Source organism: Nicotiana tabacum, chromosome 2 (assembly GCF_000715075.1).
Source record: "Nicotiana tabacum cultivar K326 chromosome 2, ASM71507v2, whole genome shotgun sequence".
Lineage (NCBI taxonomy): Eukaryota > Viridiplantae > Streptophyta > Magnoliopsida > Solanales > Solanaceae > Nicotiana > Nicotiana tabacum.
The window spans coordinates 23,015,307-23,036,914 of NC_134081.1; the positions used below are offsets into that span (position 1 = coordinate 23,015,307).

The 21,608-nt window shown below is 36.7% G+C and overlaps 2 protein-coding genes across 2 annotated transcripts; one reads left to right on the plus strand and one right to left on the minus strand.

The window, feature by feature from the left end:
- The first annotated feature begins 1,141 nt into the window (after nt 1-1,141).
- LOC107792237 (fructose-1,6-bisphosphatase, chloroplastic) lies at nt 1,142-3,697 on the plus strand. The gene is made up of 4 exons (XM_016614430.2): nt 1,142-1,666; nt 2,393-2,617; nt 2,811-3,317; nt 3,407-3,697. Exons 1-4 carry the CDS (start codon nt 1,235-1,237, stop codon nt 3,476-3,478), a joined length of 1,236 nt encoding a protein of 411 aa, XP_016469916.1. The 5' UTR covers nt 1,142-1,234; the 3' UTR covers nt 3,479-3,697.
- Nucleotides 3,698-4,481: 784 nt separating this feature from the next.
- On the minus strand, nt 4,482-8,420 carry LOC107792238 (uncharacterized). Its single transcript, XM_016614432.2, has 7 exons — nt 8,150-8,420; nt 7,319-7,589; nt 6,087-6,287; nt 5,311-5,998; nt 5,105-5,211; nt 4,955-5,014; nt 4,482-4,874 (listed from the first exon to the last, which is right to left on the minus strand). The coding sequence occupies exons 1-7, from the start codon at nt 8,336-8,338 to the stop codon at nt 4,861-4,863; spliced, it is 1,530 nt and encodes a 509-aa protein (XP_016469918.1). The 5' UTR covers nt 8,339-8,420; the 3' UTR covers nt 4,482-4,860.
- Nucleotides 8,421-21,608: the final 13,188 nt, after the last annotated feature.

Genomic DNA, 21,608 nt, shown 5'->3' on the forward strand with positions numbered 1-21,608 from the left:
AAATTGAACTACTTTAGATCCGAGCAGGTATACTTTACAAAATTTATGTACAATACGGGTATAAATTTAATGGTGATCTCAAAAATGAATATATATATATATATATATATATATATATATATATATATATATATATATATATATATATATATATATATATATATATATGCAAATGCCCCTATTTTTAAAGGCGTAATTTAGCCAATGTGCTAACAGGGACAGAATCTGAATGTGGTCTCAAAAACACGTCATACGATGAAAATAATCTTTGTGATAATATTCCAAGTCCAAACCAATGTGTCACAAGCCTTTTAATGGGCTATCACCAATGGGCTAATTGGATCATTACATTAATCTTTACAACAACCAACAAAAAAAAAAAAAAAAACCCCACACACACACTGCAAGTTGTTGGAAGGAAAAATTAAGCGACTCAGCAAATATATACACTTTATTTATTGTTCGTAGCTATACTTTTAGAAAATTACTATCCGTAGATATATTTGAATTTTATAGCAAATCTATCTGTAGTACTGAAACAAAAGATCAATTATTTTGAACTGAAATAAGAGAGCAACCAGCTTTTGTAGCCCATTTGGTTAGAGCACCGCTTTGTAAGCGAAGGTCTTGAATTTGACTTTTAATGAGAGTGTTCTATTTTTCTGTATTTCTGTATTTGCATTGGTTGTATTCGTTGCGCGAATGACGAATATAGTTGATACAGATTGTATCCTTTGTATACACCCTTATATTTTGCCTTGGTTGTATTCGTTGTGCGAATGAATACAGTTAATATAGGTTGTATAAGTTGTGCGAACAAATACAGTTGACATAGATTGCATTCGTTACGCGTTTGAATACAAGTGATACAAATTATACAATTAAATAGTAGCTATAAATAATTAGATAAATTATAATTACGATGGTAATTATGCTCTAAACTGTAGTGGTTTATGAAAAATTCTATCGTTGGAACTACCTCCAAGAATATACTCAAATTTCTTAGCCCAGAGATGATGTCATTTATAGATTTCGAAAGCTTAACCACAAATGAAAGGAAAAGATTTTCATGGCGGAGGATAAGTGGGACCCTCTTAACAGAAATCTTTTTCCAGCCTTACACTTCTCACCCCCTACGCACAATAAATAACAATAAGCCCCAAAAAAGAAATCTTTGGAATAAACATGAACTTTAAGTGAAAAATTCAGTAATCAAAATTCCAAGAAAATCACAATGGCAGCATCATCAGCAACAGCAACAGCAACAACTTCATTTTTATGTGCTTTAGACAAAAAGACTCCATTTTTATGTACTCTAGACAAAAAAGGTACTCCATTTTTATGCCCAAAAGGCAGCAGCACAACAAAGAGAAGGTCATTTAATGGAGGAGTGAAGTGCATGGCAATAGAGACAACAGCAGGAGCTACAGAGACCAAGAAAAGAAGTGGCTATGAGTTACAAACTTTAACAAGCTGGCTATTAAGGCAAGAACAAGCTGGGAGTATTGATGCTGAACTTACCATAGTGATTTCAAGTATTTCTATGGCTTGTAAGCAGATTGCTTCTTTGGTTCAGAGAGCTGGAATTTCTAACCTTACTGGAGTTCAAGGTGCTGTCAATATTCAAGGAGAAGACCAGAAGAAGCTTGATGTTGTCTCTAACGAGGTTTGTTTGTTACAACTTCTTCCTATAGCTCAATAGAAACATACTAGTACTCTATCCTTACCCTGAGGCGTACTCAGGATTTGAAGGTCGGGGATACATTTTTGGATTCAACCAAAATCTGTTTTGTATACAGGGTGCTCACTGTTAATATATTATTATTTTCTAAAGACATATTCATGTATACATAGAATTTTTCCGAACTTCATGGGTACCGGTGACCTCTCTCGGTATAGCATAGGTCCGCCTCTGCTTACACTATTGATAATAGTCTATGAGAAGTGAAATTAGTAGCCTGGAAAATAAATAAGACAATTTATATGTTACAATTCGTTAAGATATTCTTGTAGTGTAAGAATTCTTTACATTGTTAAATTTATCTCATAATAAGATTGGTTAATATTAGAACTATATCAAAGATATTGCTATATTAAGTTACCCCATCTTTTATGTTTTCTTCTTCATATTATCCTCGAAGTATGAATTATGAAATAGAATCATCTCTTTCATTTTGAATTGAAAATTATTACTTTCAAATGATGCGTGAATATGTTTGATCTTCTTGTTAGACAGAAGCTTAATTTCATGTATGGTCACTGAACTTTATCCACTATAATAGTAAAGTTACAAAACTATTTTTGTAACGTTAAAGTAACTAAATGTTAGTCACAATAATAATAATAATAATAATAATAATAATAAAGTCATTATGTTTGATGGATTGAGCAGGTTTTCTCGAATTGTCTAAGGTCGAGTGGAAGGACTGGGATTATAGCATCAGAGGAAGAGGATGTACCAGTGGCAGTGGAAGAGAGTTACTCAGGAAACTACATTGTGGTGTTTGACCCTCTTGATGGATCATCAAACATTGATGCTGCTGTTTCTACTGGTTCTATTTTCGGAATATACAGCCCAAATGATGAGTGCCTCGCAGATCATGGAGATGATTCCACGGTAATCACCAAACTAAATAATGTGCTTTTGCCAAGCATGTTTTGACTTTGTGACAATGTGGTTGGTACCTTTACACATAGTGCACCGAGAAGTAGGACCATTTACTTGCTAAGGTTGGCATAAGCCAAAATATCGATTCATTATATGTAAATAGTTAACCAACAATTCACCAAATATCTGTCCAATATTGCAGCTTGACAATGTTGAACAGAGGTGTATTGTGAATGTATGCCAACCAGGGAGCAACCTTCTTGCAGCAGGCTACTGCATGTACTCAAGCTCTGTGATTTTTGTGGTCACCTTGGGAAACGGAGTCTTTGCCTTCAACTTGGATCCGATGTATGGAGAATTCGTTCTGACCCAAGAAAACATCCAAATACCAAAGTCTGGAAAGATTTATTCATTCAATGAAGGAAACTACCAGCTCTGGGATGACAAGTTGAAGAAGTACATCGATGACTTGAAGGATCCTGGCCCTAGCGGCAAGCCTTACTCTGCGAGGTACATTGGTAGTTTGGTTGGTGACTTCCATAGAACTCTTCTATATGGTGGCATTTATGGCTATCCTAGAGACAAAAAGAGTAAGAACGGAAAGTTGAGGCTTTTGTATGAGTGTGCTCCTATGAGCTTCCTTGTGGAACAAGCTGGTGGCAAAGGATCTGACGGCCACCAAAGAGTTCTTGATATCCAACCAACTGAGGTGAGAATCAAATAACTGCTACATCTGTTACCAATAAGAGAATATGTCAGTCAGTTAATTTGGTGTTTCTTTTGTTTCTAACTTTGCAGATACACCAGCGAGTCCCATTGTACATTGGAAGCACAGAAGAAGTTGAAAAGTTGGAGAAGTACTTATCTTAATTCGAAAAATCAAGGTGAAAGTGGAAATCGAGTTTGTCTTGATGTGACCACTTTCAGATCATTTTGTAAGCAAAGCAAGACTGTGAAGTTGTAATACTATAAAGAAATTCTTTTCACAAGTCTAGGATGGTACCAATGGCTAAAATTATTATAGGTTCTTGAAAAGCTTTGCAGAAATTCAATTTATACAACAATGTAAAGGCTTTTCCGTGCCTTAAATGTGTCATCCTATCTCTTAAAGTAGTTGTTCTCTTTTCACTATTTCTGTTGGGGAATAAAAGGATAGACTAACCAACACAGAACTCGCGAAGGACATTAACCTCATGCTATAAAACAGTGTAAACTGAAGACTAACAAAAAAAGGGGTAAATCTTGAGCTGAAACCAAGTAGCCGCATTAACTAAGTATGCTTTGCTTTGCTTTTGCAAGCATGGCATATTGAAGCAGCCATTTAACAACTAAAATCATGACAAAGTCCATCTTCTGAGTTCTGACAGTTACCCACTTTCTTTTGGGGCTTTTGATCTTCCTAAGTTGCCCTCGAGTCAGAAAGGATTCATCCTTCTATTCTCCATCATTATTAATTTGTCAACTTCCCTTGCAGTTACTGCCTCATCCCTTTTGATTCTCTCAACACATTGTATTGCTACACCCCATTGATAGATCTGCTACATCAATATTACCATAAGCCCTAAACAACTGGTTCCATTTTCAGCATCTATGGACCAAATGAGCACTGCCTTTAAAACATCGTTGATAATTTCACAGAATTCTCACATAAATTTAGACATGAAAAGCAAAACCAACCACAAAATTTGGGAAGGCATAGTTGTTTAGATTAACGATTTTCAGCTTAACCAAGCCAAAGAGAAGTGCTTAGTGAGCAAGTGCCTGCCAGGGAACAATATAGTAGCAGGACAATCTTTATTCAAGTTCAGTGATCTTCACACTCTCTGTAAGAAAAGGAGTGAATGCATTTACATGATCCAACATACAGACTTTGTTTTGCACATCAAGATATCAAAATGCCAAATTTCTTTCTCCAGATAATCAGATGTTTCTCATAATCAAATTTGCTATAAGCTTGTTCATGTCAAATAAATTTATACAAATTCCTAATATGCTTAGCCATAAGCTATATATAATCAATATTCTAACTAGGACTGGAGCTGTTGATTCTATGGAAAATAAATCATAATCCAACGCCATACACCCTTTTGCTATTGAATGGACAGTTAATATGTGAAACTAGTTAGGTAAATTTGTTTGGGTTGCATAAATCCAGTCAACTCAACTGTGATCAATTATGGCATTTCAGCCTCAGTAATCTGCGTAAGAGTTCAGTCAATCTCTTGGACAAAGCTCTCCTAATCCCTCAAGCTTCAGATATTTTTAACTGCAAAAGTGAGTCATGGAATCATATCTTCAGTACTTTTTGCAAAATGAAAAGGAGAAAGCAAAAAGTCAAGCAATTACCAGGACTTAAAATTTTGATGCATTTGGTAACTGATTTCATAGTGGTCATGGAGTCTGAACCTGAATGATCAATGTGAAAAAATTAAGACCCTTTCCCACATTTCAATGAAAACAGTCCAGTCAATTTTATTGACAAGGATTTCCTTTTACCTAGTAAATTCATGTCTTGCTCTGAAAAGACTTCAGTAACTGTAGATGAAATCTGAGAGGTCATCTGGTTTGTATCAGCATTGACATTTCCTGACTCATGAGGTGACCTGTTCATTAAACATCAAATGGAGACTCAAGAACCATTCCTAAACTTGCATTAGATAAAGGAAACTATGAGAATATATGGGCAAGGTAGGTAACTTTACCCTGAAAAAGTATCTGGGGAAGAATCTAATGTTTGCTGGCAAGAATAATCAATCCCCTCTCCATCAAGGTCAAAATCAACTAGTAGTTCAGACAGATTAAAATCCACCCCTAAAGCATCTAAATTAGGCAAATCTAAGTCAAAAATATCTCCTTCTTTCTCAGAATCAGAAGTAGAAATCATGTCAGAGCCAGATGCCATTTCTGAATTACATGGGATGTTATCAGAGGTATCAAAGTCCAACCTACTTTTTACTTGATCTCGCTTAATAGGCCTCTTCAGGTTGGTCTTTACTGGTGAGGATGTTGAAATGCAGTGATTTCTTTCAATGGAGTAAATTATTTGCTTGGTAGGGGTCATTCGAATTGTTTCTGACGAGATGATTGTGCAGTTTGTGGCTGTTACACGAGATGGTGTAACATTTTTGCTGGAAGTAGCAGTTGAACAAACTTCCAGTGGAGAGATAGATTTGTCAGTTTGGGATGAAGATGCTCTTGGTGGTGTTTTAGGGCCAGAAGAATTAGTTGGAGGGGACTGAATGGGCTGATTGAACAAAGACTTGGCAACATTAGATCCTTGAACTGGTGTCTTATCAGATGCGGTCGCAGGATCTGATAATTGAACTGCAGAACTATTCACATTGTTGTTGTGTTTATGAACACCGGTTGGTTGTGCATCTGTACTAGGATCTGCAAGAAAGTGTGATAAATATGATGTCAAAATATTAAGGACATGTCACATGAAGTGACAAAAGACCAACTTCAAATGGATTTTTACCTTTAAGTGACAACTGGTTGGTGATCAAGTGTTTACGAGATCTCTTGGCAGTTATGGGAGCTGCAGAGACGTCTTTGATGCCTTTTCTTTTTGAGGTTGATGGAATGGAATTTGGAGTAGAGAATTTCATGGTATCTGGAGCAGCATTTGAAGGCATTGATGCTGACATCAGTGCTGCAGTTTTGTATGTAGAATAATAACCTGATAAAAGTAGTACAGTATAATTCTTCAGGTAAATGGTAAAGAAAGTATCCAAATTATGGCACGAACCAACAGGCTGGTTATTGATCATAGTACCTAAGAAATAACAATGACATCCAACACAGAGCATAGCATGTCTTTCTACGAACAAAATGATATACTATTTCTTGAATATAATCATGGGCAATCAGTGACAGTTTTACATTCCAATCATTCTTTCGGAGATATTTCTCTTTAGGGGTGAAGATGGTTCTGCTCTTCAACTAAAAATATATGCTGCATGACTTCAGTTAATAACTATATGCAGTCTAGAGAATAGATGTTGTACTTCTCATCGCATACTAGTACATGATGGTCATGCAAATGCAAGACGGTATTTTGGGAGGAATATATGCAAAAATATTCAGTTTTTTGCCTATTATGGTTTTTTGAAAGAGACTTAGGAATATGAGATCCTCTGTTCCTTCCACGTATTCAGGTAATAATCTAAAGCAAATGAAAATAGAGAAAGTGCAATAATCAAATCTCTCCCTAGGAAATAAAGATCTACTACAAAGTGGCAGGGTTGAATGTAGCTTCTGCATATACAATAAGGACATTGAAGCTGTGGAGCTAAAGCCACTGGTGTCAATTTCTCTTACCTTGAGAATAACTACTTGAAGTAATAGATCTAGCTAGTTTAAACGTACCATGTACCAAACAAGATAGTAGCACATACAGCAACCTAGTTAAATATAAAGCGCATTGATAATCTAAAGCAACTGAAACTGAAAAGCAATGACACAATATGAATCCTCGTAGACTGTGTGGCTTCATATAAAAATGTGCTAGATGTTCTTTATATTTTCTAGTGAAGTATAAATTTCTGAAATGCTAAACATTCATATAAAAGCATATGATTTAAAGTAAAAGTGCTAACACAACAACATATCCTCAACTAATAAATCTCTCTTTTGTAGATCTTATTCTTCCATTAAGATCCTATATTTTACTAAGTCTGCATATATTCCAAGAGATTATAGAATGCATACCTGTGGTTACTGGGGAAGACCCATTAACTATGCTTGGCAAAGCACCTATTTTGGGCATTGAAGAAGCAGCAGCAGCAATTGAGGAAGGCGGCATCAGATTTGTACTAGCATTGTAAGCATTCATAACATGTTGCATCCCACTTAGTAAATTCTGAACCCGTGTTTTTTCATGATCCAATCTGCACTTCTCTTGATCCAAAAACACTTTCTGCTCTTTCAAACTTATGTACTCATCCAACATATCTCCTAAACTCAATAAACTCCTTGGCGCCTATTCATTATCACACACAAAAACCACATGAAAGAAAGGGATTAACCTAAGAAATGAGGAATTAAATAATTCATCGACCTAAGAAATGAGGATCGAGACAGTAATTCACCCTCATTACGTAGGTAAGTTATCAAAATTTGCACGCACACACACACACACATACTTCCATAACCTAAGAAATGAGGAATTAAATAGTTTATCAACCTAAGAAATGAGGATGGAGACAGTAATTCACCCTAATTACGTAGGTAAGTTATCAAAACTTACACACATACTGATTTAAAACCCTAGATTCTAAATCGAAGTAATATAAGGAAAATTGATAAGAAACGCTATTAAACAATAATTTCTCAAAAAAATTAGAAGTATGGATATATATATTTTTCCCCTTGCACCCACTAATTTCAAATCCTAAATTTAATCAGATATGCTATATACAATTTATCAGAACTTTTAGCGACATGTATATAAATTAAAATGTGCATCGAAATATCCAATGATTTGAAATCCTAAATTAGACGAATTAATATAATTGTAACTGAATGAAAAGGTAGGGGTACCTCATTAATGGGAGACTTAGCGAGAAGATGGGAAGCTTCGGATCGAAAAGTGGATCGGGTTTCAGTGAAACGGTTATCAGAGAGGTAGCGGTCGACGATGAAAGCGATTTGTACAGGAGTAACCTTTCCTTTGCCAACGTTTTCGGTTTTTCGCGATTTGCTTTGTTTCCCCATTTTCTGTTTCTGCATCTGGAAGAAGTGAAGGAGAAGCAGAAGGAAATGTAAGGAAGATTTTGGGAGGGAAAAAAAAGCATTGATATTTGTAAGAGCTGAGAATATGGAGGGAAAGGTTAAAAGAAAGAGGAGGGAACGTGGTGAAGAATGTGCAGATGAGAAAACGCGCGCCAGTTTTCGAAAATTTTGGTGGAAATTGGAGTACGTCCTTTTGTTTTGTTTTTTTTTTAGTTTTCAACTTTTGCAAAGGTTTTTAATCTTAAGGTTTTAGTCATTTAAATATCTATATTGACTCTATCAAACCAAATAAACTTGCATTTTACCATTATAATCACAAATAATCAATTTTAAAAAGTAGTACTGGGGAATAATGTGGTCTCGTATTTTTAAACCTTCACAAGCAAAAGTTTTTTCCCCTATTTACACGAAGTGTCCATATGGGTTGTTTTTGTAAAACTCTTAACCAATTAGGGTGTGTCACGAAGGAAAATGTTTTTACGAAAAATGAGTGATTTTATCACTTATTTTTCCTTGTTTAGTTGGTGAGTGTAAAATATTTTTCGAAAAATACTTTCTAGTGTTTGGTTAGAGAGTAGAAATAATATTTTTAGGAAAATTCATAAAAACTCAAATGAACTTATGTGTTGCTTTACGTTTTTAAACAAAAATAACGTTGAAGTTTGTGCTCAATAACTAAAAAGAAAATACTCCTTTTTTGGTTGAAAAGGAAAGTACACTTTCTACAACATGAAAATAAAGTACTCATTTTATTGAAATAAAAAAAATATACTTTTTCTAAATCATTAAAAGAAAATACTCGGTTTGTTAAAATGAAAAAAATACTTTTTTTACATCATGAAAATAAAATATTTTTTTGGTTGAAATGAAAAAAAATACTTCTTCTACCTGAAAAGAAAGTATATTTTTGTTAAAAAAAAAAAAAAAAAATTATATCATCAAAAAAAATACTAATTTGTTGAAATCAAAAAAAAATCTATCTATAACATGAAAAGAAATTACTATTAGTAATAATATTTTTATTTATGGTGGGGCGGGGTGGGGATGGGGGTGGGTAGGTGGGGGCTGGGTGGGGTTGGGTGGATGTGGTGGGGTGTGGGGTGGATTGGTGAGGGTTGGCGGTGATGGGGAATAGGGTGGGGAAGGTTGAGAAGGAGTTTTAGAAAATGTTTTCCCTTCTCTTAATATGGAAAATATTTTCCTCCAATTGGAGTAAAATGAGTTCATGAGGAAAATGTTTTCCAAAATATTTAGGCCAACTAAACATGGAAAAATTGAAAAATATTTTTCAGAAAGTGTTTTCCTTCATACCAAACACACCCTTAGTTTATAACATAATGGTAGATATTATATCAAAATGTCCAGCAAATAATAATAAATAAATACATGGCAGACCATCAAGAAATTAATTCACCCGTCTTAAAATAAATTGTGAGATTTGAGTAAAAAGGTCGATTTAACTAGGGGTGGGCATTCGGGCAGTTCGGATTGAATATGAAAATTTCGGTTTGGATTTTTAATTTTCGGTTCGAAGAAATGACAATCCAAATTCAATCCAAATAAGTTCGGATTGAATCGGATTTTGTTAGTTCGGATTCTGATTAATCGGTTTGAATATTTTGGATTTTCGATTTTGACCTTATAAGTTGAGATTTTTCTTCTTTTTCTTTTTCTTTTTTTACAAAAATGAATATCCAAATGAAGTACTCATATTAAATTGCCTGAAAAGTTTCTTATTTTCACCGCAATCATCCAAATAAAGTATTTAAATAATGAAATTATTATCAAGAAAATACAACAGAGACATTAATACGATCGATAAGGAGTAGCAATAGTAAAATTATGTTCAATAAAAAGTAATATGACAGAAACTTAGTAATTAATATTCAATATATAAGATAATATCCAATGTGTAGGGTATTTAATTTATTACTATTGGCATATGGATAATGGATTAAAATATAAAGAATAAAAAATTTGTAGTTTTGGATATATCCAAAAGTCCGAAGTACCAAATCAAATATCCAATCCAAAAATTTTGAAAAATTTAAAAAAATTCGAATTTCAATTTGAATTTCGGGTTTGGCCAAACTATGTCCACCCAATGTACCTTTTTTTAATCTGTGAATTGGTGCTCAAGTCCATGAAGTTTTTAAAATAAAATTAACATATTTAACAATTGCACACTCAAATCATTTTCTGGTGAGCTGGATCTTCTCATCAAAGTCAAACTATAGGGTTAAACTTTCAATGCAAATGAATCATCAATCTCTTCATATTTATGTAACACCTTTTCATTTTTAATTTGTTGCAAAAAAAGAATTTTTATTTTAAAACTATAAATTCTAAGGGCTCATGTCCAATCAAAGACCCCAAATAAAACGGTGTTATTTACATCATGTGGCCACTTTTATGGCATTGTTTTTATTATTTGCTACTTCTTCAAAAAAAAAAAATCGTGGCTTGAATTTTAGTTTTGAGTTTTAAATGGGTGAAATTCAAAAATAATCAGATTTACAAGTGGTAATTGAAAAATAGCTACAATTTTAAAAGTAATCGAAATTTAGCCACTTTTCATGTAAAGATAAATTTGAATGAAAACACTGTTCAAAATCCGAAAATATTCCAGCATGATATACTGGAGTTCCGGCATAATATACTGGTCCAACATAATATGCTGGAAGTTCATACACAGGTGCTCCAATCTCTAGTATATTATACTGGAACTTTTCGTGTGTTGGAGTTACAACATAATATGTTGGAAGTTCATACACAGGTGCACCAATCTCTAGTATATTATGCTGGAACTTTCCGTGTTGCAGCAAAATAGTGGCTATTTTTCAATGACTCTGCAAATACTGACTATTTTTCAATTACCAGTCCGAAAACTGGCTGCTATTTTCACGTTTTAAATTTCAGGTCAGATGACCACTTTTGAACTTACACTTTAGACCACTGGTCCACTTTCGAAAAAGTAGCTAATTCTAAATACAATGCCACTAACGTGGCTATTTGTGCAAGTCAACCCATATACAATGGGATGTAGGGTGATTAGCAGAAATAGGGGGATTTGAAGCCATTGTTTACATTTTGTCCTCGTTTAAGTAAGTCTTGCAAAAATAGTTTTGCGCTATAAAATGGAAAGAACGAAAATTACGCTTCTTTACTGGTTCACAAGTTTTTCAGGCGAGCAAAATTCTGGTACTATCTTCATTTATTTATCTTGCTAAATTATTCACAAATTTTGTCGGACGTGTGAATTTATCTTGTTCACAAGTTTTGCCGGGTTGGGATAGAACTTTGATACTATCTTTATTTTATATATATTATTAAATTGTGCATAAGTTTTGTCCCATGTACGAGTTTTATTACACAATATGCTAATATCTCCGTCCTACCTATCCTGTTAAATTATTCGCATGTTTTGCTGGATGAGCAATCTTGCATGTGTTGCCATTATTCACAACTTTTTCCGCTGAGGCACAACTTAATACTATTTTTTTTGGTAACGATGTAAATTACCATTAATAACAATAATAAGAGTATACAAACTAAAGAGCACCTAGTCACACTTTAGCTGTGATCTAGGCTTCAGGAAAATAATCCTCTAATTACACATAAGTCTTTGCAAGAAACCACTACAACTATTTAATTTCCTAGACATGTTAAGTTTCTCTACTCTTCCTATAATCTCTGTTTTAATTTGTGCAACTAACAGCTCATTTTGTACAGTCTGTCCTTTGATTTTTTTTCAATTTCTTACCCTCCATATACGGTATATGATTGCTTCCCGCATTGCTGCTATCACTTCCTTCTTTACTTGCTTCCAATGCTTCCTCTTAACATTAACCAACATACGGGTAGTAACCCGACCGGTCGTTTTGAACTTTTGCATTCCATTCAGCTATTTGAAGTTTTTAGTAGCTTCATATGATGTATTATAACTTGTGTGAATTGTCGGTTTTGGTTTTCAGGTGATTCGAGATTATTTTGGAATAATGATCCTCAACTAGGAAACTTTAAGTTGGAAGAGTAGACCAAGTTGGACTTTTATGTATTTGACCTCGGATAGAGGTTTTTATGATTCCGGTAGGTCCGGACGATGATTTTGGATTTGAGCGTATGCCCGGAATTTCATTTGGATGTTTCTAGAGTTTTGGCACTATTTGGCGAAAGTTGACAATTTGAAGGTTTAGAAAGTTTATAAGTTTGACCAGGAGTTGAATTTGATGATATCGGGTTCGGATTTTGATTTCGCAAGTTGAAATAGCTTCGTTATGTCATTTAAAACTTGTGTGTAAAATTTGAGGTTATTCCGAGTTGATTTGATATGGTTCGGCACAAGTTTCGAAAGTTAAAAGTTCAAAAGTTCATTATGTTTGATTTGAGGTGTGATTCGTGGTTTTGATGTTGCTATGTATCATTTTTAGGTCTCGAGTAGGTCCATATTTGTCACGATCCAAAATTTACTAGTCGTGATGGCACCTAACCTAACCCGATAGGTAAGTCAATTAACAGACTACACATCTCAAATAAGAAACATAAGAGCCAATGAATAAAATAACTAAACTTCTATAAAAAATTCCAAGGATTGGTACTACAAGTCATGAGCTTCTAAAACTTAGAATTTACAAAGTTGGTATGAAATAAGTACATCACATGTTCGAAATATACATAAATAGATTTGAAAATCTAGAGCTACCAAAGACAAGTGGCAGATATAACCGGAACGCAGGTACAACTTTAATGCCAGCTCCCACCATACACATCACCATCGGCTCCAAAATCTACATGCAAGGTGCATAAGTATAGTATGAGTACAAGGGACTATATGCACTAAATAAGTAATAAACCTAACCTTAGGTTGAAAGCAGTGACGAGCTCAGAAGAAGGCCGGTAACCAACATCAATAGCCAATAACATTGTAGTGAAGCCAGTAAAGGTACGCGACTCAGGAGATATATGCTTAGCTTGATCACAGTTACGGGAAAGCATGCATGATTTTCAAGTAAAACAGTCAATTCCAAATCTCACCACTGAGAAACAACTAAACATGAGTTTATCAAGAGAACTGCATTCTCAATTTACAATACCAGATAAGAATTTCCGTCACCAATTAGCATAAGAAAAGTACATCTCCATGCCTACATGTCAATATACATGTCAAGTCATCAATTATCATATACCGTCTAGAGTAAGGAATATACATCTCTATGCCTACATGTCAAATCATAAATATCACTTTGTCGTCTAGCATGAGGAAAAATGAATCTATATGCCTACATGTCAGGTATACATGTCAAGTAATCAAATGTCATGTCACTGTTTAGCATGAGAAAGATACATTTCTATGCCTACATGTCAATGACTCAATTTCACAATGAACTCATTAAGTACACACAATCTTAGCACACTCCAGGTGCCTGGCACTAATGCCCCAACAACGTTACCATGGATCCATCAAAATAATCATATTTAGCACTATACGGGTGCCTGGTATAATTGCCCATCATCAAAGCACGTATATGAAATATTGTGTCTGCGCCCACTGCTGGCATGTCAGACTCCAGAGGGGCGGATCATACCCAAGAGCTAATCATAATCACTTAGCCCAATAGCGGGACCTGGTGCACGTGAAGCCTCAAATTAGTACAACTTAGCCCAATGCGGGGCCTGGCATACACGTCACCTCAATATCAATATAACCGTTGCGGCATGCAACCCAATCCAAATATCAATATAAATACGACTCTATAGCCCACATCAGTCATCAATCCTCTCAAGTCTCAATATGCAAACATCTCACATAAGCATGATACAATTATATAACATAAAATATCATAATATGCGTTAAATACAATCCAAACTTGTATCACGTACACGAACACCAATAACACGTGAGACAACATATAAAAAGTGTACAGAGAATAACATCCCACGTAGTTACATAAATGGAGAAAACATGATATCAAAGAAACATGATAGCAAAATAAGGCATATAATAGCCTAAAAACTACCCGGATCATGAATACCTCGATGCATGCACCCGCGCCCTTCACCTAACACGTGAGTCACCCTCAACCCATCTCGAATATCATAGTTCTCAGGGATATTACCCATAAATCCAAGTTTAGAGATATTACTTACCTCGAATAAGCCAAATCAAATGTTGAGCAAACCAAACAATACTCTAAAAATACCATCATGCGCGTATCAACCTCCGAACAGCTCGAAACTAGTCAAAAGAAACTTAAAAATATCAAATAATGCGTAAAAAACAATCCCAAATGATAAAGGTCAAATCTTTACATATTTACTCAAAGTCAACCAAAATGTCAAACTCGGTATCGCACCTCGGAACCCTACAAAACTTACAAATCCGACAACCCATTCAATTACCAGTCCAACCATACAAATTTCACTCAAATCTGACTCCTAATTGATGCTCAAAACTCAAAAGTTCACTTTAGGGAAGTTTAGGCAAAATCAATTTCTTTTTAAAAGTCACAATTCAAATGCCAAAATCGAAGATAGATTTATGAAATATAATCAAAACCGAGTCAAGAATACTTACCGCAATCCATGTGGTGAAATTCCTTTCCAAAATCATCCAAAACCCTAGCTCCAAATCTAAAAATATGATAAAATGAACAACCCTCAAATTAAATACAGTTCTGCGGAACATTGACCGCTTCTGCGAGCCCGCTTCTGCATCGCTCGACCGCACCTGTTGTCCAGTACCAAAAGTCCAAATTCCATATCTGTGGTGCCACTTCCGTTTCTGCGAATGCACATCTGCGCGCCTTACTCCGTACCAATGGAACCAGTGCACCAGTCCAACCCTCGCTTATGCGGCCCAAAGTGCGCAGGTGCGATTGCACCAAACTTAGTAGTGTTTCGATAATTAACCAAGTCCAAAATTGTTCCGGATTCAATTCGAATCACATTCGGGGTCCCCGGGACTCTGTCCAAACATACCATTAAGTTCCAAAACACATAACGAACCTACTCGAGGCCTAAAATGACATCAAACAACATCGAATCAACAGATCACATCCCAATTCAAACCTATTAAATCTATGAACATTCATCTTCCAAGACTAACGCCGATTTATACCAAGTCAACTCTAATTGACCTCAAATTTTGCACACAAGTCATAAATGACACAAGAACCTCTTCCAACTTCTAGAATTAGAATCGACCCTGATACCAATAAAGTTAACTCTCGATGAAACTTTTCAACCTTCCAAACCTTCAACTTTTTAACTTTCGCCAATTCAAACCAAAATGACGTACAGACCTCCAAATCAATATCCGAACACGCTCCTAAGTCCACAATCACAATACGAAGCTATAAGAACCACCAAAACTCCATTTCGAGGTCGTCTAGTCAAAAGTCAAACTTTGGTCAACTCTTTTAACTTAAGCTTTCAACTTTGGAACTAAGTATCCTAATTCACTCTGAAACTCATCTGAAACCCAAGACAACCACCCCGACAAGTTACATAGCCACAATATAACATAGAGGAGGCAATAAATAGGGGAACGAGTCTAAAATACTCGAAATGACCGGCCGAGTCGTTACATCCCCCCCACTTAAAACAAATGTTCGTCCTCAAACGAGTATAGAGACATACCTGAAGTGGTGAAAAGATGAGGATAATGGCTACGCATATCATGCTTGGTCTCCCAAGTCACCTCCTCGACTGGTTGACCCCTTCACCGAACCTCACTGAAGCAATGTTCTTTGACCTCAACTTTCGGACCTGCCTATCCAAGATGGCCACCAGTTCATCAACATAAGACAAATCCTTGTCCAATTGGATTGAGCTGAAATGTAAAAACATGGGACGGATCACCGTGATACTTCTGGAGCATGGAAACATGGAACACCGGATGAAATGCAGATAAACTAGGTGGAAATGCAAGCTTGTAGACCTCTCCCACTCTCTTAAGGATCTCAAAAGGGCCGATATACCTAGCGCTCAACTTGCCCTTCTTCCCGAACCTCACCACACCCTTCATGGGTGAAACCCGGAGCAAAACTCCCTCTCCAACCATATTTGCTACATCACGAGCCTTTCGATCAACATAACTTTTCTGCTAAGACTGTGCTGTATGAAGTCGATCCTGCTCCAAGGCATCTTGGACCAAATCTGTGTCCAACAATCTAGCATCACCCGGCTCAAACCAACCAACTGGATAATGACATTGCCTCCCATATAAGGACTCATAATGAGCCATATAAATACTCGATTGTTAGCTGTTGTTGTAGGCAAACTCCAAACGCGAAAAGAACTGTTCCCAAGAAACCCTGAAATCCATAACACATGCACGAAGAATATCCTCTAATAACTGAATGTTGTGCATGGACTGTCCGTCCGTCTGGGGGTGAAATGTTGTACTCAATTCAACCCATGTGCCTAACTCACACTATACAACTCTCCAGAAAACCTGATGTAAACTGCGTGCCCCAGTCAGAGATAATGGATATTGGCACGCCATGAAGTTGAACAATCTTATGGATATAAATCTAAGCCAGTTGATCTAAAGAATAGGTAGTTGTGAGCACATGAATTTTGCCCTATATGAATCACTCCCATAAATTCAAAACAAAATAATTTCTTTCAGTATTTGCAATTTTGTGGATTTTTGTGGCATTTTTGCTAATTGTTCGCATTTGTCTGTGCATTTTTATTTAATACTTCACTTGCTGACAATTTAGGCACCGAGCTACATACTCCACTATGTCTTTCTTCATTCTCCTCCACCAATAGTGCTGCCTCAAATCCTGATACATCTTAGCGGCACCCAGATGAATGGAGTACCGCGAACTGTGGGCCTCTTGAAAGATCAGCTCACGCAACTCATCCACATTGGGCACACACAACCGGCCCTGCATCCGCAACACACCGTCATCCCCGATAGAAACATCCTTGTCATTGCCGTGTTGTACTGTGTCCTTAAGGACAAGAAAATTTAGGCGGTTATACCGACGCTCTCTGATGCTCATATAAAGAAAACTGGGAAACCGCGCATGCAAGGACTTGACTGGGCTTCGAAACATCCAATCTAATAAACTAATTGGCCAAGGCCTGGGTGGAGAACTACACATACTCTCTGCCTTCCGACTCAAGGTATCAGCCACTACATTGGCCTTCAACTGATGATATAGACTAATAATATCATAATCTTTAAGCAACTCTAACCATCTTCGCTGCCGCAAATTAAGATCTTTCTGTTTGAACAGATGCTGGAGACTCTGATGGTCAGTATAGACCTCACATGGGACACCGTACAAATAGTGCCGCAAGATCTTCAATGTATGAACTATAGTTGCCAACTCTAAGTCATGGATAGGATAATTCTTCTCATAAATCTTCAGCTGCCAAGATATGTAGGCAATCACCATACCCTCGTGCATCAACACCACGCCAAGGCCAACACATGATGTATCACAGTACACAGTGTAAGACTCCGAACCCGTAGGCAACACCAATACTGGGGTTGTAGTCAATGCAGTTTTGAGCTTTTGAAAGCTCTCCTCACACTCCTCGGACCATCTAAAAGGAGCACCTTTATGGGTCAATCTAGTCATAGGTGCAATAATGGATAAGAAACTCTCTAAACGTCGATAATACCCTCCAAACCAAGAAAACTTCGAATCTCAGTAGCTGAAGACGGTCTGGGCCAACTCTACACTGCTTTAATCTTATTAGGATCTACCTTGATCCCCTCACTCGACACTACATGGCCCAAAAGCATCACCGAATCAAGCCAGAATTCACATTTTGATAATTTTGCATATAACTTCTTTTTTCTCAAGGTCTGGAGTACAATCTTCAAATGTTGCTCATGCTCCTCCCGGTTGCAAGAATACACCATGATGTCATCAATAAACACAATGATTAATGAATCAATATATGGTTGGAATACACTATTATCAGGTACATAAATGTCATGACCCAAAATCTAACCATGGTCGTGATGACGCCTATCGTGTTACAAGGCAAGCCTATTTCCCAAAATATTACTACTAAATCGATTATAAGAGTTTAATAAAACAATACCAACATTTGAATTTCTCATAAACTAAATCAACTCTAAATATAATATAGAAAATACGAAAACAAGCCCCAAACATCGGGGTGTCACTAAGTCATGAGCGTCTAAATCTATGAACTAAGAAATAAACTGTCTAACTATCCAAAAGAAGAAATGACAAAAGGAGTAACAAGGTCCTGCGGACGCTAGCAGCTACCTTGCAATCTCCACAGATAGCCGGCCTGAACTCAACGATCGTCGCGCTCTAACTCACCTGGATCTGTACATAAAGTGCAATGTGTAGTATGAATACAACCAACTTAGTGGTAACAGAAATAACTAAGGAACTGAGTAGTAGTGGCGAGCTAAGCAGAATAATGGAATTATTTATTTATCGCAATTTAAAATAAACAGGAATAAATAAGTAAATTCCATCTACTCAATAAATGTTACAAAGAAATTAACAGGTAAAATGCAGCAACAACAAAAGTAAATGCAACCTCACAACAATGTCACTCCATCACTCAGCACTCGCACTCAGCACTCAACGCTCAACACTCTGCGCTCACTGGGTGTGTGTGAGACTCCGGAGGGGCTCCCAATGCCCAAGCGCTAAGCACGGACAACTCATGTGCCATAATATCAATACCTAGATCCGCACGGTTAGCTCACGTGCTACGCGGATAACTCACGCGCTATGGTATCAATACCTGGACCCGCACGGCCAGCTCACGTGCTACGCTGACAGCTCACACGCTATGGTATTAATATCCTCACAACCAGGCCCTCGGCCTCACTCAGTCATGTACCTCTCCAGCCTCACAATGCACCACAAATAAGGGGACACAACCCACATCAAGTATCACAACATATAAGCAAAATAATAGAGATTGAGGTAAACATGTACAACAATTTCTATGACTGAGTGCAAATAATGTGAGCATGAATAAAGCCTAAGCATGATCTCTAACATGAAGGCAAACAAGTTCAACAACAAATAAGCATATAACCACAGATAATAGCCATTAGGCCTCACAGCCTCACGGGACGGACCAAGTCTCAATCCCTCGTGGTGCATACCCACACGCCATCATCTAGCATGGGTATCACTTCCAAACAATCACATGATGTCAAATCTCCGGGTCTATACCCTCAAGACCAGAGTTAAAATTGTTACTTACCTTAATAACGTAAAATCCTTCTCCGGGATGCCCTCGTCTCTGGGCTTGGTCTCCAAAATCTCCAAATCTAACTATAATTAGATTAGTACCATCAACATAGGCTAACGAATCAAATTCCACGATAAAAACTATAAAATATGCCAAAAATCCGAAATCGGCAAAAACTCGGCCCCCGGGCCCAGGTCTCGAAATCAGTCAAAAATAGCAGAATAATAAACATCGTCCTCTCCCGAGTCTAACCATATAAAATTCATCAAAATCGGACTCCGTTTGGTCTCTCAAATCCTCACTTAAACTCTCCAAAACTCAAACCATAACTCCCTCAATTTCACTTTGAAATCATCAATCAGATCCCAAAAACGAAGATGGATTCATGAAATATAATCCAAACTGAGTAGAAAACACTTATCCCAATCCTTATGGTGAAAATCGCCCCCAAAATCGCCCAAATTCGAGCTCCCCAACTCAAAATATGACTGAATGAACAAACTCTTGTTTTATATATTTTTCTGCCAGTTATTCTACCTCTTTTCTCATGCCAAACAATAACGAAACCTGCTTTTTATGCCTCTAATGGATTCCTTGTGAAATTCTAGTCAATTTAGGCATTTGAATCACTCAATTTGACCTTATAATGAAGGAGATATGTAGGTTTTAATATTTGCAAATAGTGCAGATTTTTAAATACGCCATCAGTGGCAATTACGTAATTAATCTGAAAAAAAATCTGGCAACCTAATTCTTAGTAAAATGACCAAAACCTCTTCATACGATATCCAAATTCGATGATTCTTTTTGCTATGAGTCCATAATTACGATAGAGATCTAATGCTTCAATTAAAAAAAGAAATCAGAGCTCATTTGTTCAATATGATATCATTTATGCTTGAAGAAACGACGTCGAAACATAAGAAAAATGAGCGCAACACAACCCAAACCTATCCGAAACTCACCCGAAACCCTCGGAACCTCAACCAATAATTCCAACAAGTCATATATCACTACCCGAACTTAGTCGAATCTTCGGAACACCCAAAACAACATCAAAACACCAAATCAACCTCGGATTCAAGCCTAAGAACTTCTAAAATTCTAACTTTCGTCAATTCAAGCCTAATTCTACCACGGACCTCCAAATTACATTCCGAACACATTCCTAAGTCTAAAATCACCCAACGAAGCTAATCGAATCATAAAAATCCACATCCGAATTCGTTTTCTCATAAGTCAACTTCCAGTTGACTTTTCTAACTTAACTTTATAACTAAGAGACTAAGTGTTCATTTCACTCCAAAACTACTCCGCACCAAAACCTACCAACTAGATACAACTCAACACCGCTGAACAACACATAAAGAAGCAGGAATGGGGAAATAGGGCTATAACTCTCGGAACGACTGGCCGAGTCGTTACATCCTCCCCTTCTTAAACAAATGTTCGTCCTCGAATGTGCCAAGAGTTGTTCTCAAAACCATCAAGAACTCTCTTCGAACCCCAATGGCACAAAATCAATCCGTCAGGACTGAATCCTTCTAACTCGGCCAAGCTACGCAAACCACCAAAACCCCAAGGACATTGCTACAAAGCACATGTAGAACTCATTACCTCATACACACCCAAAGAACTAATCATACCCATTACCATGCCGATCCAACCTACTACCAAGATGTCCTATCTATCCGAGTCCCTTCTGAATTACCTTCAAATTGATACTTCGCCCCGCCATAATATCATAATCCTCAACCCAGACTTACCACACAAGATCCAAGCATAAAACCACACCGCCCTAAGGCTCATAAGCCGTTGAATACTCTCTTAAATATCCCCAAAAGTACCACAAGCACGCGCTCACACAATCAACACCTCAATGTTGAAGCTACAGTCAAAACCCGGCCTTATGTCCTCCAGACTGGCCCGACATCAACACACAAAAATCACATCTCGCACCTCATCCAGGGAATCACAAGCCATCGATGCACAACTGATACTGAGCGCCTATATGCGCATACGAATGCGTGGAAGGAATTCAAAGAGTTACACT